This window comes from Centropristis striata, chromosome 22, assembly GCF_030273125.1.
Source record: "Centropristis striata isolate RG_2023a ecotype Rhode Island chromosome 22, C.striata_1.0, whole genome shotgun sequence".
NCBI lineage: Eukaryota > Metazoa > Chordata > Actinopteri > Perciformes > Serranidae > Centropristis > Centropristis striata.
In genome coordinates this window covers 24,357,434-24,376,031 of record NC_081538.1, presented here as the reverse complement: position 1 = coordinate 24,376,031, position 18,598 = coordinate 24,357,434, and the positions used below count along the sequence as shown (strand labels likewise).

Below are 18,598 nucleotides of genomic sequence, written 5' to 3'. Positions count from 1 at the left end.
CTTTAGACAATGCAATCCTTCTCAATGGTTCCACCTGCGTTATCATGAGACATGAATTGAATTTGTGATGCAGCGGTTGCACAAAATGAACTGATTAAAGTAAGTATTTCTGTGGATAGTGGTGCATTTGCTGTATTAGAACTGACTGTCCCATTATAATATGGAGCTTTATTTGAATCCAGACATTCAGACAAATCTAGTGGGAGTCAAAGTCAGCCTGTGAATCGTAAAGGAACAGCTCGAGGCGGTAGATTGGTATGACAACAAAGATTACAGTCTGCAATTTTTTAATGTTTGGGACGGAGTCGCCCAAGTTCACAAATACTGATTAGATTGCCTAAGGCTGCACGGATACCAAGGGTAAAATTTGTCAAACAGCATGGAATCCTTTGTACAATAAAATTGTTATTCATCTGATTCTGTGGTAGTGGAGACATTGGTCTGAGTGGCAGTTACATTTATACAAGGTGGCAAATTGAGCGTAAATTAAGGCTTTTTCTTTACTGTCAGTCAACTGTCACATAACTGTGTTATATTTTTCACCAGGATGCGCTATTTCAAAGACTAATGTAGTTTACCAACAGGCAACTTTGAGTCACTTTTCAAAGAAACTTTAGACGACAGAATTGTTTTATATTTTTATTTCTGTTTTTACAGACTTTTTGTCACAACAAAGTCAGCAAGAGCATCTTTTTTTTGTCCATTACATAGTAGTAATTCATTTGAAAGCAACCAAGAGAGGACCAGCGACCACTTCATAGCATAAAAGCAGAGGCAATTTTGACATGCAGCAAAACGGGCAGGGCTTCTGATCAAATCCAAGGCAAGGGGAATGCTAACAGCCCCCACCATCCAGTTACAACTCCAACCCCCATTTCCCCCTCATTCAGAGCCCCCAGAGCCCATCAATTACAAAATACACAGAGAAGCCGCAAACAAAAAAAGGAATATTTTTTTTTCTTTCTCTGAAATCTCACTCCAGGGATGACAGAATGAACAAATTGCTAGAATTCCTTATTCTATTATGTGCTGTTATCAAGGGATTCAGTAACAGATTTTAAAATTGCAACATTCAAGTCTTTCTAGTTAACCAGCATGGTGATTGGTCAGAGAATACAGGATTTTTTTTTTTTTATGCATTACCAACGTAAAATTTGTCAAAAACCATCGTTTGATATGTAAGTGATGTGCCGAGTAGAAAAAAGGAAAATTTGACCTCTGGACCTCTCTCAACCAACATTTTTCCAAAAAATTTCGAGATTTGATTGGAGGGACTGTTTGGTCTATTTAAAAAAAAGAAATCAGGGTAGAGGAATAGAACCTAATGAAACTTTACAACCTTTCTTTTCAGTCTATTTAGTATAGTACAGTGCAGTTACTGTTCATTGTGAGATTAAGCCCTGGCCATACAATACTTATATTAAAGTTGTAAAAAAATGTTAACATGCTATTGATCCATTATCATTTGATTTCCAAGAGAGAACTGCAAATGAGAGATGTGTATTTAAGTGCTAAGCTTTGCGTTTACAATACAGAGTGTGATTTCTAGTCTGAGCAGTGTTCTAGGATCCAGGTGCGAGAGCGCTCCCCCAGTGTTTGGTCCCTAAGGGAGACATAATTGAAAAGTCCTTCTGTTAAATGGCTACAAACAGAGGCCAAAACAAGAGAAAAACCTATCCCAACTTAGGGGGGAGGGGGGGCACAAGGTAAAGGAAATTCACCATACAGACAAAATGACCCTCCCGACAAACAGACAAAAGCAGTGTAAAGACAGAGGTTGATCAGGGTAAAAGGGGCGAGTCCATATTCTGTCAGGGGACCACTGCATCCATCTGTCTGTCCTTACACCCACCTGTCCAGCCACCTCCCACACTCTCATGTCTCAGTTGACCAGAGCCTTTATGGCATCGTTCGAGGCGGCTTCAAAGGCACTGGCGCCATCGGGTCCTTTTCGGGTTCTGTCAGCTCCCTGTGGAGGAGAAGAGAGGACATGAATATTAAATATGCTTGGTAGGTGCATTAAATTTTCCTCACAGTATGATGCAGACCCCACTCCACAGAGCCAGGGGTTAAGGTGAGGACCATGGACCTCAATCATTTACATTTTGTTTGTTGAGTGTTATAGTGTCTTTGGCGCACACTTTCTATAATCTTTCCGTCATAACTTGCTAGGAAGTTGGAACTACATTTAATTGTTTTAAATGCTTATAGAGATAACAAGAAACTAGTGAAGTTCCCACTTGGAATAGGCCGACTGGTTGGTTCTATGGGTGGGCGATGTGACCAAAATGTATATAACCGTAACGTATCACAATACAGTAATTGTTGTGTGAATTCAATTAAGGAATGGTTTTAAATAAAACACTGTACTTCACCACATTTTAGTTTTTTTTATTTCAAACATCTGTAGGCTACAAACAAAAACAACAACTGACTCATGAGACAACACGAGATAGAAACAAGACACAGAACAGCCAAGCTAAAATGCTTTGAATGTGCAACCTTTAAAAAAGGTAAAGATTTTCAAGTTTTACAGGTTTTAAACAGGATGCCTGGTGCTCTGCATTTACAACTTCACTCTCCTCCTCTTTGCCCTAGTTACGTTACTTTTCAGTAGGACTGCACCTAACGATTATTTTTTTTAGATTAATCTATTATTACCCAACTGTCTTACTCAAATATAAAGTCTCTCCAAAACAAAGTTAATGCAAGATCCTGTACTAAAAGGAATGTAATGTAATTTACATTTAGCAACACAACAGCAAAATATTAACACAATGTTCAAATTAAGTCACTTTTATTACCTTTCCATTAATTACATTCTTTCTGCAACAAAAAATATTATCTTAATATAAATAATTGTCTTAACTGATTTCACAGCATAAAATATTTGAAAAATACAAATAATCGTAATATATATTATGTTTGGGTGGAGACAAAAAGTAAACAGGACTGACGAAGCTGTCCGTCCTGCAAAATCGGCCCACGATGCTTCCGATTCAAGTGCTTGTGCATTGCCGTCGTACTGCTGTGATATGCCATTTTTAATTTGCAGAGCACCATGTTTTTTTAGACTCTGCACAAAATCCTCCCACACTTTGGCAGCTTGCTCCCCAGTGGCTATCCAACTTTCTCTCTTACTGTCTTTGCATCGGCCCATCCCTACTTTGCAGGCAACTGGATTTGCAAGATAATTTAAAGGTTTAAGGTTCCTTTGCTTGGCCCCTGTTTGTGCTGCCTGCAATGCATTGCAGCATAGCCACTTGCAGTGTGCATTATACCCGCCAAGTGCATAGTCGATTGGGGGAACATTTCTTCAGATGTGTGGAGGACAATCATACATAGACCGACAGACCGATTCCTTCCTTAAAAAGTTATATCAAGCTGCTACAGCACCACCTATTGGCGAAATTACAAAACTATGAAAAAAGTAACAAACAGAGATGTTGTGGAAACAGCAAACTGGCCTCTCTATTTGGCATGTGGCTTGGTCACCGCCTAGAATTCTTGCTTCCCACACTGGTCTCTTTTCCATAGCAACAGGTCTTCATCAAACTACTAAACTTAAGTCACTTAGCACTCGCCTGTCAGTCAGTCTTTATCCTGACAACACAAAGCCAAAGACAGATGCACAAATTCATTTGAGCTGAGGGACGACAGAGTGAATTTAAAAGAGATGCATGTGGACGTAATCATTCAGATCACTGAGGACAAAAAACAAACGTGAAAAAGAGAGCGAGGAAACAGGCAACGTGTTGAATGCACATGTAGTTACAAAAGATTTAATGGGGAACGGAGGAGTGGAGGGGCATGTAGTGGAGAAACGTCCTTTTGTTTGGCCTGCCAACTTTAGCCTCTTAGCGAAGGGCTTACAGAGCCATGGCAGAGAGAGTCTATTGTTGCGTGGAGAAGCAGGGCATCAAAAACAATGCAACCCAGTTCTAATGCTCGGCAGAGTGAGGATGGTTGTCGGGGTGCAAATTCCATGCCACAGGAGCAACAGAGCGCATCCCCAGCAAGAGAGATTTACCAGAGCTGAGCCGGTAACCTGTCAGATCTGCATCTCTAATTGGTAAGACGAAAGGCAAAGTAAGAGACGGTTTTGTCAACTCATAAGATGCTTCACATTTTTGGGAAGTGTGCACATGTTAACACACGTTATGTTAAAGCCTCAGCGTTTTCCTTAAGTTAAAGGAGGTGTACATAGTTGGTGGGGTGTTTGGGGGTCCTGCCCGGGCCAAATGTGAGGTTTTCAGATTAATACTTATTTCACAACATTTCGGACCATTATCATAAGTATATCTGTGTACAAAAATACAGAAAAGCAAGAACAGATAATAAACAAACAGAACCCAAAAAGCTGATAGACAAAACCAGCTAAAGAAGTCCTCTTGGGGACCAACAAATTTGATTAGGGAATAGTCGGTTTTGTTTAGTTGGTTTTGATGCTCTCCACATTGGTTTTACATTCCATTTGGCTATGGTAGTGCCAAAAACAGTTTAGGTGTTATAAATGGGAAAACCCCAGTCCTGTTGTTTAACATTTGAATTACGTACATTATCAACTGGTGACCCAAAGGCCCAAAACATTTGTTTGAACATAGAAGTTCAAAATTAGCAGGATCATACATGCAATTTTTGAGAGTAAGATCATAAGGTTGATACTTGTAAATGTGAAGCTACCATCAGGAAATGACAAGCACAATGACAAAGGAAATCTGACTACCAGCACCAACAGGGTTCTAAGACTAAGACTCTTTGTTTAATCTTGACAAAAAATAAAACAAAAAAAAAAACTTTTTATGGGGGGCTTAGTGTATGTGCCGGGCTATATCTCAGTCAAGACTTAAACTTCCTGGAGTCTAAGTCAGACATCACTGCTCCACAGGGGGTATAGAGAGAGCATGTCAATTCAGTCTCTAATGAGTTTCAACTTGATTCATAACAAATCTATGTCAGTGTGTAGGATTGATTTAAATTCAGAAAACATGAGCACGGTGTGAAATTTGAGGTTCGCTTAACATGGTTTTGATGTTCAGGTCTTCAAAATTTCAAAAGGAAAGTTAAATGATGATCCTCCTCTTACTTTATCTTCAAATACACAGAGGGATCCTTCAGTGTAATTTATCTTGTAAGAGACAGGACAGTTTCCTGGGGGAAAACCAGAATCCCTCAACTCTGATAATGCTTCAAAAAACTTCCTGATACGTGGAGTCGTTCTGTCAATACGGTTCAGCAATGTTTCTACAAAGTATAAACGGTGATAAAATATTTATCACTAAGTTTTTCAATCGCTGCTGACTCATTCATATCAGGTACCTGGTAACCAATCATTGTGCTTTCCGCTCTGGTGATTCCAGAGGCTGAAGCGGAGGATGAGAAGCTATAGGAGGGAGCTTTCTTTCCCCCCTGCTTTAGATTTCCAGCTCCGGGGAGGTCATTAGTAGCTGGTTCAAGACCGTATCTAACCCACTCTACAGGCCTCATTTAGGTGGCAGAAAACAGCATTACACCTTTACCCTAGACCTTTCACCATCAATACTACACTTGCCTCAGAACAAACAAGGCATCTGTCTGACAAACACAATTGCATGCCTTGTGTGCACCACCATATTTGAGCTAAAATAGTCCCATAATGTGCATTCACACACTGGTAACGTTTCTCGAGAGTTAGCCACAGATTGATACCCACTATGGGTCTTTATAGTAGAGTTGCCAGGATATCTGTGGCCCATTCTCCTCCTTGTTCCTGCCTCTCTGGATGCCACCCCCAATGGACGCCAAGCTCAGTGGCACACTTCTGACACCACTTACATTAATGAGCTTTACCCAACTTGAAAAATGAGCCCTCATGAACACCTCGCTGTCCAAACATTATCTGGTCGAAAAGGGGCTTGTGGCCAAGTGAGACTCAGGCTAATGAATACGAATAGACTCCCAGGGTGTCTCCAGTCAAACGGAGACGTAGCATCGTTCTGAATTATGGAGCCGTACAAAGCAGCACTGGGTCAGTAACGCAATGCCACTGACCTGCCAAAGTGTCCATTAAGTTTTCATTATGCCGCTAGTAAATGGAACTGAAAGGGCTATCGTGCACAAGTGTTCAAATATTGGGCCAGAGCATCACTCAAAATCCACTTGAAATGCAATGCTTACATCAAACTATCGACCTGTTGGTAGCAGTCAAACATTATTGATCTGCAAGAGGGCAAAGTCACAGGAAAAAAAAAGATGGAAGATCAGTATCTGTATTGGATCACCAGTATCAGCTCTGGTTCAAATAAATATATTTGGTGCTAGGGTTGCAAATGGGTGGAAAATTTCCTGTAAATTTCCGGAAACTTTCAATGGGAAGTTAAGCTAGGGAATTTTTGGAAACATTCTAAATCAGAATAATGGCAATTTATGGGAAATAGCTGGAAATTGGGGGTAATTTAAATGAACTGTATCATATCCAAACATAATTATTTTATTGAACAATCAATTTTTCATTGAACAACAAAAACATGAATGTTGAGTTAAATACCAAATAATAAGACTGTTGAGTTAAATATTTCAAATTGTGGTTTATTCCCATAGAGAGTTTCCAACTTTGAAAATTCACAATATTTTGCAACCCTATTTGGAATGGAAGGAGCGGAATCAAACCTTTTTTAAACTGGCTTACATGGTTATGTTTCATTATTGAATAAATAATGTAGGATGTTTGTCACAAGATTAGTTTCTCAGTTGATTGTCAGAAGGATCAATCAATTACCTGGATCGCAAGGTGACTTCAATGAATGTATTGTTTTGTCCGATAGTCCGAAACCCAAAAGATACTCAGTTCACAATATCGTTAACACAAGGGAAAGCCGTAGATTTGCTTTGACAAGCTAGAGCCAGATCATTTCTGGCATTTTTGTAAAAAAGAAAAGAAAAGAAAAAAAAAAGAAAAAATGTAACAATGAACCGATTGCTATAGGCCTATGTTGTAATGTTATACTTCAAACCAAGAAAATAATTGTCTGTTGGAAGATGATCATTCTTACTTGTAGACTACTTTGAGAAAATTAAATGGCAAATCGCTGCTTTAGTTAAAAGATGGTTACAAGACCATGAAAAATAGTTAAATTTAATACTGTTTCAATGCCACATCCTGCAGGTGCTTTGCTAAATTTGTTGTGTTAGCACCTTTGGTTATCAACACCCAATGTAGGCTTGCTTGTATCCTTGGCACATGATGCATGAAAAAGAAAAGGCAAAGTATTTCCAAACAGCACTAATGCCATTTTAATTTTAACCTAAACCAGTTGTTGAAAGCCTGCACTTTCATGTTTCAATGAATCAACACCATAACAAACTCACAAATTATAATATTAAAGAAGACGCACTGAGTGAGTGAGAGGAGGCGGGTCTATGTGAAAACTGGAGCAATGTGTGTGAGAGAGCAGAAAATGCAGCTGGCACTAGTGTACGAGTATTGCAATAACTTCCTATTCTCAGAATCAATATGAATAAAAAAAAGGACACAAAAGATATTTTTAACAGTATTGTGGAAACAAAATAATGAGGCCATATAAGGTCAACGTTTAAAGCCAAGGCAACAACAGGAAGTGACTTTACAAGATAATACTGCATTTATTCCTATTTTACTGTCATGTACACAGTTCCTCATAGAAGGCTGTGTGTATTCAACTATTTATTTGTCCGTGCCTGTGTGTGCCCTTCCATTGTTGACTAAAAATTAACTGGCCCGGCCTCTGCAGGCTGTAGTCAGCACTCTGGGCCAGGATCTTATGGCTGGGTCACCTATTGGGGTTAAAATGGCCTTTCATAATTCATTTCCAACAACAGCACAGCACGCAGTCAGCGGGGCGAGAGGTCGGCTCCCATGATGCACCAGGGAACCGAGCCATTTTGTCTGCAAACACAAGACTGTCTGACAGTGAAATAGTCACAATTCAGTATTCTCGGCGGGTTTTCTTTCATTCGCTGCAATGTGATGGCTACAGGTGCTGCCACGCAGAGTGGATATGCAGCAGCAGGGTCAACAGGGTGTCTGTGGGACAATCTATTCATCTCATGTTAAGACACATGGTGAGTTTTCAGAGCTGCCAGGGGTAGATGTATTGAGATCTGGTCCCTGTGGTGACTGATGACCTTTTGGCTGCAGCTGGGTGTTAATCCTGGTTGGTGCTTAGTGGAGATGAGCACGAAGCCATGAGAGGAGCGAACCCGTGGGCTCGCTCATATCTTTGCCTTCCACCGTAATCCCTGTTCAGATGAGCTATGGCTGCCTGTCTTGCATCATATGCTACCACAGACAAAGGCTTTTTTTTTAAAATAAAAAAAAAGGTCCACCCAAGGGGCTTTAATTTCAAATGCAGAGATGATAATTGCATAGCTGCCAAATTCAAGCTTCTGGCTTTCAGGAGATGTACTAGGGCTGTGGATATGTGACTGGTAGCAGGGGAAATAAAGGGAAATGACTGCTGTCAATTATGATGGCTTTAGATCTCTCGCTCTCTATTTTATATGTGTAAAAAAAAAAAAAAAAAACAGTATGCCGTTGTGGGTGTGAATGTGCAAATGCATCATCTAGCTGACAGGTCATAACTGTACTTCTTCATTTTTAGTAGACCTCCAAGAACCGCCTTCGTCATCACCAAAATAAAACAACCAAGGAATCATTCTACCGTTTTGCATTCACAACAATACTCAAAGTAATACAGTTTATACACCACAATAGTTCTGTGTTGAGCAGAAGTCAGAACAATGTACTACCTATTGCCCATGCTCGCAAATTTGATATGAAACGACTTATTGGGTGGTAAACGGCTGTTTTCTTCCTGTTGAAATTGGCAGCTTCTTTTGGTTTCTCTTTGAGCCAACGGCCCTGACGGCCAGCTGACAGCAGGAGCCAGCTGCTGGCCAGCTGCTGGCCGATTGCTTGCAAGACTCTGTTGGCTTGTTGATGGGAGGGCCGGGGCGTGCGGCTGTGTTGATGAAAATGGGGGATTAATACAGGCGATGCCAACAGGAATAAGTAAGCAGTGGAGTACCACGCAAGTGTCTCTCTCACTGAACACCAGTGTTTTCCATACATAGATTTACTGCTTCCTCTTTTCAAACGTCTGCTTCAAAGTGCGGCTCAAAGTGAGAACTGATTGAAAAGTCCGCCTGAATGGTGCATATGTGATTGTACAGGGGTGCAAAAAAATGACTCCCCTAATCGGTAGTGTGCCTTAGCCTGTGAATGCCCCCTCCCCTCTTCCCATTACTTTTGTTGAGCCAGGATGATGCTACCGTGAAACAACTCTGTAGAGGGGCTTTCATTTACCCTGCCTCATTTAGCCTGGCTGGGAACAGACAGCTGCTCACTCTCCCTCAGCCCCGGAATATCCATCTCTCCTTCTCATAGACGCATATCGGTTTGCAGCAGATTTGACAGTAAACGCATGCGAGCCATCTACGTGGCATCATGCAGCCCTCTGCCATGTAGGCTCCTCTTTCATAGTGAGAGCTGAGCCTTTGCCTTTAATTTAAAAATCCTCTCCACTAGAGCTGCACAACTTTTCATTTTTTGTCAAAATCACGATATGAACGACTGTAATATCCAAATTGCAGTGGGAGAAATATTTTTGAAAGGCAAAAACGCTTCACATTACCATCTTGAATTAGGTATTGTGGTTCTAAAGGTTGTCCTGGTCTACGGCCTACTCGTGGACTGTCACACAATGATCATTTTAATATGTATTTTTCCATGAAAATGAGAATAATTATGTAAAAACGGCCATCGCATGAATGGAATCATTCACTTGTGTAAAAGGCCACCACCACCTCTCAACCTCCAAATGATTTTAACAAGATATTTTTAGCAGATTTGACAGTAAACGCATGCAAGCCATCTACTGGCATCATGCAGTCCTCTGCCATGTAGGCTCCTCTTTCATAGAGAGTGCTGAGTCTTTGCCTTTAATTTAAAGATCCCCTCCACTAGAGTGGCACAACTTACCAAATCTTTTCAAAATTACAATATGAACTACAACAATATCCAAATTGCTGTGAGAGAAATATTTGTGAAAGGCAAAAATGCTTCAAATTACCATCTTCAATTAGGTATTGTGGTCATTGTGGCAGCACAATGATCATTTTAATATGTTTTTTCAATGAAAATTAGAATAATTATGTAAAAGTGGCCATCACATGAATGAAAGCATTCAGTTGTGTAAAAGGCCACCACCACTTCTCCCCCTCCAAATGTTTTTAACAAGATATTACATGCTGGACTGCAAGCGCCATCAAGTACACCATGTACAACTTCACCAAAAAGACTAATAATTATTTTCTAAATCTGGGTTTAAAAAAAACGAACGGAGGTATCATTTGACCGGATATATTTCAATACTCTGCGGTAGCAAGTTATTTCAATGAATACCCATCCATATATACAGGCGCTGGATTTATCGAATGAAACGACTTGAGTGTTGAATGACAGAGGAGTCCAACAGACAAGGAACTAAAGGAGGTCTTGAAAGACAAGTATTTATAATGGCCCCCATTCATGTGACTTTCATTGTCCACAGGGGCATCAGTCTCATTGCAGTCTGCCTCATTTGAGCATTGATGAAACAGAACACCACCAGCCTAGACGAGCAGAAGATCTGTCACTTATATGAATATGACTGCCATTCATGCATTTCTGAGCCAAATATCCAGGCAAGATGTACACGAGGTGGGTAGCTCCTCCACCTACCAATGAGGCTTTCCATTTGACTGTGATGGAGCTGCACAAATCTGTTTTCTTCTGCCGGGTGACGTTGGTTGGATTGGACATTCGTTACGGCGTGCTTGTTATTTGGTTGCGTTTCTACAGCCTGTGCCAGCTGTGACTGAATCAGTATTGTCTCTCTGCTCACAGCTGTGACGACTGGGTGCACATGCCCACATGCATTCATCTGACTGAGGTAGCGTTTAAGATAGTTCCAGAGCTAAACAACTGAGAAAGGCTGAGGGGGGATGAGGCAGACATTTAGATGGAGGAAAAAAAGGGATGCGCACCTATGAATGAAACCGCAGACACAAAACAAGTGAACAGCAGCAATACTGTGTTATGCTCCATGAACATTCCAGCACAGCCTCCACAGGACAGTGTTAAAGGACCTTTTGTCTGATGAGTTACCTCATCAGCACTCATGGCTCTCATGGAGCCTCAGACACGTCGACATGCACTGAGGGGTGAAGGACACCAGAGCACTTCTGTGTGCAAATGCAGATCCATGATGTGATTTATGCATGCTCAAGTAAGAAGTACCAACCTTTTCTAGCAGGACCTTGACACAGTTGATGTGACCCTCATAACAGGCAGAGAGGAGTGGAGTTAACCCATGTTTGTCTGGAACCTGTGGGGGGAGCAGGTGAGAGTGGGAAACAGATTTTTTAGAAATTCTTCATGTATGAACAGATCACAGGCAATCTCAACCGAAAGGCCAAATCCATCTTTTTCTCAAATATAAATAAGAAAAAAGAGATCCTGTGAGAGAGCGGTTACCTTTCCCTTCTCATATCGAGAATCTAAAAGAACCTGCGCTTCAACAAGATATTTATCCCCCGTGTTTTAGAAGCTGAGCTGGTTCCCTAGAGATATGATGAGATGTGTAAACCTTTTTGACTTGGGAGGCAGGGCAAATACTATGTTGGTACAACTTTAAATTCTTCTGTCTGTAAAAAGCGGACTAGTGCTGCTGTATCCAATCTCCAGCGAGGGGTGAGCAGCTCCCTAAAAACTCTAGAGAACACTATTGATCTACAAAAAAAACAGACAACCATCTCAGTCTTGTAAATTGTTCTGTAAATTATTCATCCAAAATTGTAGGTTTCGTACTTTTCACAAATCTCTGCGTCCTGCCACGGCTAGAAGAGCACTGCAGTTAAAAAATTCATGCGCTTTGCACAAACAATTCTACTGGTTACTGAACAGGCATATGAGACCTTTAGAAAAAGCTGCAAATTACAAGAGAGCTTTATCCAAATTACAGATGTCAATACTGTTGGATGGGTAAGTGCCCTTTTAGTGGATACGGATCACAGGCTAAATGTGAGGTCTGGCAAGCCTAGGCAATTGTTGAATAAGAGAATGGACAATGGCTGAAATAGCGTATGACAAACTGGTTTAAACAGCTAGACTACTCTAGGCCTATTGTTAAACTGCTTGATTTGGCATGAGCACCATTGGTTTGTTTGAACTAGAAAAAGGGAAGCAAATATTGGCTGTTTCTTTTTGTCATGCAAACCTGGAGAGTAGGCAAATTAATGCTATGTTAGGTGATTGTTGTGGCTCTTACATTAACATCTGCTCCCTTAGAAATGAGGTACTCCATCACATCCGTCTGACCAAAGTCGGCAGCTATGTGCAGAGGCTTCCTTCCGCCCTCCAGGGTCCGGTTTACATCTTCAGCCTGGAAAAGAGAAGGACAACACATCAAGGTTATAATAGTTTTGGATTTTTCATTAGTTTTAGTTTTAATTTCGTTGTCAATTTTTGTTTTCAAATTCAGTTAGTTTTAGTTAGTTTTCAGAGTGAGTTTGGAAAATGCTTAGTTTTAGTTTAGTTTTTTATTAGTTTTAGTGTAAGTTTTAGTTTTTTTGTAATGGGGTATTTGTTGGGTGCCAGATTCAATAAGGTCACAATAAATGTTTTTTGTTTCCTTTGTCTGATCCATCTCAGCCCCAATAAGTTTATTAAGTCATAAAACCAGATGGATTAAATAGATTTAATATCAACCAAAAGAATTAAGTATGAAAAAAGTTGACAAAGACGAAAACTAAGGACATTTTCACTATAATTTCAGTTAGTTTTAGTTAGTTTTGTAACCACAAAATACAGTTTCAGTTAGTTATCGTTTTTTAAAAAACTCATTTTTATTTTTATTTCAGTTAACGAAAATGTTTTCTCAATTCTAGTTTTTGTTATTTCGTTAGTTTTCGTTAACTATAATAACCTTGCAACACATAAGCAGGAACACAATAAAAAATAAGAACAGTATGCAGCAAAGGGAAATCTGAAGTCCCCTTTTACTTGAAACAGACACCCTCACTGTTGATACAAGCTTGTGCTGAAATTCAGAGACAAACACTTAAATGCACCATCCTGAAACCCTTCACTTCCCTGCTGTGGTGCTGTTAGACCTCAGACTGTCAGCCTTCCCGCCAAGAGAAAAGACAGACACTCACCACCCTTCCTCTAGTCCCTTACCACACTAACCACACACACAGCTAAGTGTGTGCCAGGTGGCCCGCCAATAACAATACCTAATGGAAGACATATCAGTCACAGCTGTGGCTGTCAGTTAGAGGATTTTCTCAAAACTGTTATGACTAACTAATTGTCTGCATAAAGATGGAGTCAAGTGGGGTAAAAAGCAATAATTAGCTCAGAAAATGGGCCTTCATAACATAATATAGGAGGAGAATTTGCAATCAGGCAGAGGAATATCTTGTTGCACAAGACCCTCATATGAACACCTGATCTGGGGATGACAGAGACAGCTTGGTTATTTTGTCCCCTGCGGCAACTAAGAGCAAATCTAATAAAGTGGAAATGCCAATCAAAGGAGGGAATAGGAAAATGGTGAAACTGGATGATACTGCATCATTGTATTCACATTGGACAGCATCTGTAATTATGTATATTATAATATAGTCAATCTTGATACAGCTTTATAAGAGTATAATTCAAGCACTTTCAATGTATCCAAACTAATGAATGATTACCAGAGTCTGAAAGCCTTTTATCAGCACATCTAAATTATCACTATAAATGCATTTGTGAAAAACAGAATTACTTCATACCCAAAGCCATAGTACATTGTAATTTGATTAATGTAACTGGCTGTTCATTTTTACATTGATTGGATGTTTTGATCATGATTATTTAACCCTTGATCTCTATGTATGAGTATGGGATCAACAGAGGGTTTATCTAGCTATGAGTGACCTTTATAAATAAGAAATGTGCTTTTTCTTGTGTTTACTCAAGTATAAAAACGGCACTGTTCCATTTCAAATATGGAAAGATTTTGGTTGAGTAGATGAAACACCAGATTATGTTACTATGGTGCATAATCAAATCCAACTGTATCCCTAACACTGAAATCAAAACTGTTACAATTAAGCATTTTCCTGACTTTTTACAAATCCTGTATAATTTACAAGTTAAATATTGCTCTATTCCTGGTTCTAACCCTTGTGATTGCAGGGAAACCACAGGTGTAGCTAATATAATTGACTATGCTGTATTTCCAGTAGCATGTGCAAATGTTAAGGTACTGGTATTGTGGCTGTGCATGGCTGATGGACACCTTAATCAAAGTGGGTCATCATTGAACACATGCCACTAAGGCTTAGTTGTTGCCAAGTGACAGGCCCAGGTTCAAGTCCATCATCAATGTTATTTATGACACCTTTGCCTTTCCTACAGAGGCAAGTCAGTATGTCTGCTATAAGAAAGGCCATCTGTAACTATCAAAATTGAACAAGTTCAATTTAAAAATGTGCCTGTACAATTATAGACTACCATATCTAATCATTATTCGCAGCATCTTCCCGTTTCCCTTTTCATGTAGTCAAATGAATGTGACGACCAACTGAATGCAAATGTGTTCAAGTCTATAACTGTGACCACTTACTAATTCAGCAACATAATAATCCACTGCAGCACTGTCTGCCTCTGATAGCCACTCGCTCACTCACCTTTACCACAAACTCCACTGAAGGTCAAGTACAACGCGCTGAAAACAATTCTTCATTTTACACTCAATCCCACTGAATTCATTAGCCCTGATGGATATCAGACCTTGACCTCTTCTAATAGTGTTTAAATGGCCTCGGCTCCAATAGCTGATAAAACTGAAACAGTGTCATTTCATCTATTGAAAGGGGATAAAGCTCTGCAGTTGTTTATACCCAGACTTATGTTGATAACAGTAAAATATGAGTTACAATGGGACCATCAGTAATGAGAAAACTCTCTTGCTAGATGGAAAATTCATACCTATTAATGGAAGTGTCTCAAATGCAAAAGTCTAATTCTGCTTCACGTTTGTAAAATGACACAATTTCTGTTGATATATTCGATGGTAAAAGTTGTTATTATAATTAATAAAAGAAAAGGAAAAATGAATCCTTTGTGTGCCAAGGCCTTTTTTTTCTTTTGGGATATAAAATAATGGTATCATGACACCCTAACATCTATATGTTTATTATGCAAATTTGCCCTTTATAATCCTATCGGCTAAATCTACATCTCAACAATAACTCGTTGTCATGTCAGTTATAAATAAAAGGTTCACCCAGATGACATGTTGATGTTGACGGTTGCACAAAAACAACACTTTCAGTGATCCCAAATCTTTGACATTATTATAGTGACAAAGGTACAATTGATTGGAACATACTTTGCAAGCTGATGGAAATTTTGATTATTTTGCAAGAGTAGCTTTAAAATCTGTGAACACTGGTCACTGTTGGAATGCATTGCAACTATCCAAATTCAACCTGACAAAAGCTGACAGTGGATGAAGTGTTTCTTCTTCTTTTTCCCCTGTTAAAGGGGTATGTGCGATGTGAGGGTCAAAGGACAGAGGGTGTCGTACTATGCACAGTCTGTAAAGCCCTTTGAGGCAAATCTGTGATTTGTGATTTTGGGCTACATAAATAAAATTGACTTGACTTCCTGGAACATACACTTTACATATTCTCGCTCCTTTCAAATCTACAGTACATAGTTATGAATATAGCACAACTGCATAACTATCCATTTACACAGTTGTTAAGTTGATCAAAGGGCCAATATAAAGTCAACATTGTCAATACCTTAATGTAGGACATTTGTAACAGCAAAAAATGGCCTATAGTTAAATCAGCGTGGCCTAACGGGTACTTATAGACTCACTATTGTTAGAATAATCTGTTATTCTGTCTGTTTTCTGTCTCTGTGCATGGGGGTCACTATCTGATTGACTATTGCACACACACACACACACACTAACTGTGCTGAAGCAGAAAGATAACTGTCTTCTCTGCTTGGTGACATGACGTCTCCACAATATCTATTCAAACTGATGAATCAACGGTTCTAGCTACATTCTGAGTAAAACCTCTGTTAGGTTATAAAAGAGGGTTCAAGGAACACACATTTCTTGACGTATTGTAATAAAATTATGTTAAACTGAGGACTTGGACATCTCCTGCTCATTACTCCCCATCAAACGATCTGAGCAGAGAAATAGGTGAGAGGATTTACTTTTGGAGACAGAATTTAATTTTAAAGGTTTTCTCAATGCATTTCTTAACAATAACTATCAATTTACACCAGGGATGGGCAACTTAAATGCTGGAGGGGGCCACAATTTTTCATGGACACTACCACAGGGCCACATATAGGCCCGTGCACTTCACCAGATATGATGCAACTGCAAATAAACATTCATTGTGCTCTTTTGCTCTAAACAAAAGAGCGCAATGAATGTTTATTTGCCATGTAATGTTTCTATGTCATGTGTTGTGTGATGTTAATGTTGAGCGTCTGTGTTATCTGTTGAATGTACAGTGATGTGAAAATGAATTTCCCCTTGGGGACAATAAATCTAATCTAATTTTAAATGTTAACAGTGCAGGAACTTAACATATTTCAAAAGGTTTGAAGCAAATGAAAAATAACCACTTACTGCAATTTTTTTTTCCAGTGCAAAAACAGCAGACCAACATTAATTGCAAGAGGTAATTTTGTGCATTTTTACACTGCACTTTTAAGATTTCATGCTCAAACGCATGTAGTTGTACTGAGGGCCACTTCAAGTGAGGGTGCGGGCCGAATGCGGTCCCTGGGCCTCCAGTTGCCCATCCCTGATTTACACAGTTGTTAAGTTGATCAAACGGCCAATATGAAGTCAACATTGACAATAACTGAATGTAGGACATTTGTAAACACAAAAATGGTAATGTAATGGTAAATGGACCTGCACTTATATATCGCTTTTCTAGTCGCTTCACACACACATTCATACAGGTGGCAGAGGCTACCCTAAACGGTGCCACCATCATTCACACACCGATGAACGCAGCGTCTGGAGCAATTTGGGGTTCAGTATCTTCCTCAAGGATACTTCGACATGTAGGCTGCGACGGTCAGGGATTGAACCACCAACCCTCCGACCACTGGACGAACGCTCTACCAACTGAGCCACTGTAATGCAAGCTCTGTAGGGAAATCAGAGTGGCCAAACGCTCTCCCAAAACAAGCCTGTCAGGAACATGACGAGTATCATGAGCATTAATGTTACTTCAAAGTGTCATTAATGTTCATGACACATCCCATGTCCTGTTTATGACACACCCATGTCACTCTTATGTAGACACCTTCAAAATAAAGTGTTACCATATCTTGCTTCAGTCACAAAGGCATGTTCAAAAAAATTGCCTAAGTCACATTTTATTTTGATTTAGGCATAATAAATCCGCTTAAGTCACACACTTGACATAGGGCATGATCTTAAAGGGGTAAAAATAAATGATCTGATCAACTGAGGATGTAGGAGATTTTACCATAGGTGGCAATGAGGAGATGATTTAGGCAACAACTAACAAATTGACAAAAAATGACTTAGGCGATTATTTTAACAGTGTGACGACATGTCTTCACCAGCTATTGTCGTTGCTCTTGACATTACAATGAACACTACGGCAGCGTTAGCAGTTAGCCGTCTGTCTATAACAGCTGATGCGGTTTCAACTAGCTTACCAACAGGTTTCTGCTTTCTGCGGGAAGTAGCAAACAAAAGCTTTGGCTAGACAACAAAAACATGTTCCGTGGGCAAAGCCAAACCTAATTCGTTTAAAGTAATACGTTAATGACCAACGTTATGCCTTTAGTTATAACACATTTGAGCCGTTACAATAAGAGTAGCACTGTGGATCGCTAACTAAGCTAACCGGAGCTAATGGCTATGCTAACGTGTTACACCAGCCTCAAAATCAGTGGAAATTACTCAACATAAGCTTAAACTTGGTAAAGTCCAAGTGACGCTACGTGTCCAGATAGCTTGCATATGTCAGATTACCTAACTTAACATTACCCAACTCCAGTTCATGTAAGCTAACTAGCTAGCCTGTCTGCTAGCTGCCGTTTCTCACACAAATGTTGCATACAACTCGCTAAAAAAAACAGTAAAATGAGTTGTTTTTACCGTGACCAGCTTGCTCTGCACCTCCTCCATGTCCCCGGTCTTCAATGCCCACATCAGCGCTTTATCATTATCTGACATCTTGCTGTGTTCGGGCAGTTGTCAGGTTGAATGCTAGTGTGTTAAAAGTTGGCTAGCTTCAGGTGGAACGGAGAACGGAGAGTTCGGTCGGCGAACTCGATCGAACAAAGCGTCGTTCTAAAACTAAGACAGCTGATTTAGTCGGATTTGGTTCGACCCGCGGGGAAAGGACAGGTAAAAACAGGCTCGAAAGAAGTTCTGAGAGGCAAAGTAGCCGAGAGGGATCCGCCTTTCTGAAACCACAAGTGTTTCCGACAGTTACCCGGAAGTTATTATTTACATGGAAAGCTTTA

At 39.9% G+C, this 18,598-nt stretch overlaps 1 protein-coding gene across 1 annotated transcript; it reads right to left on the bottom strand.

Annotated features, from left to right (window-relative positions):
* Positions 1-1,054: 1,054 nt before the first annotated feature.
* mtpn (myotrophin) lies at positions 1,055-18,558 on the bottom strand. The gene is made up of 4 exons (XM_059326199.1): positions 18,228-18,558; positions 12,327-12,440; positions 11,301-11,384; positions 1,055-1,969 (listed from the first exon to the last, which is right to left on the bottom strand). The coding sequence occupies exons 1-4, from the start codon at positions 18,303-18,305 to the stop codon at positions 1,883-1,885; spliced, it is 363 nt and encodes a 120-aa protein (XP_059182182.1). The 5' UTR covers positions 18,306-18,558; the 3' UTR covers positions 1,055-1,882.
* Positions 18,559-18,598: the final 40 nt, after the last annotated feature.

What these genes read in the sequence shown, in the direction of transcription:
- mtpn (XM_059326199.1), bottom strand. Translation starts at nt 18,305, where the DNA reads ATGTCAGATAATGATAAAGCGCTGATGTGGGCATTGAAGACCGGGGAC. An exon ending in TGCAGAGCAAGCTGGTCACG is followed by an intron (nt 12,441 to 18,227) that starts GTAAAAACAACT and finishes TCTCTTTTCCAG; the next exon opens with GCTGAAGATGTAAACCGGAC. An exon ending in CTAAGGGAGCAGATGTTAAT is followed by an intron (nt 11,385 to 12,326) that starts GTAAGAGCCACA and finishes CTCCCCCCACAG; the next exon opens with GTTCCAGACAAACATGGGTT.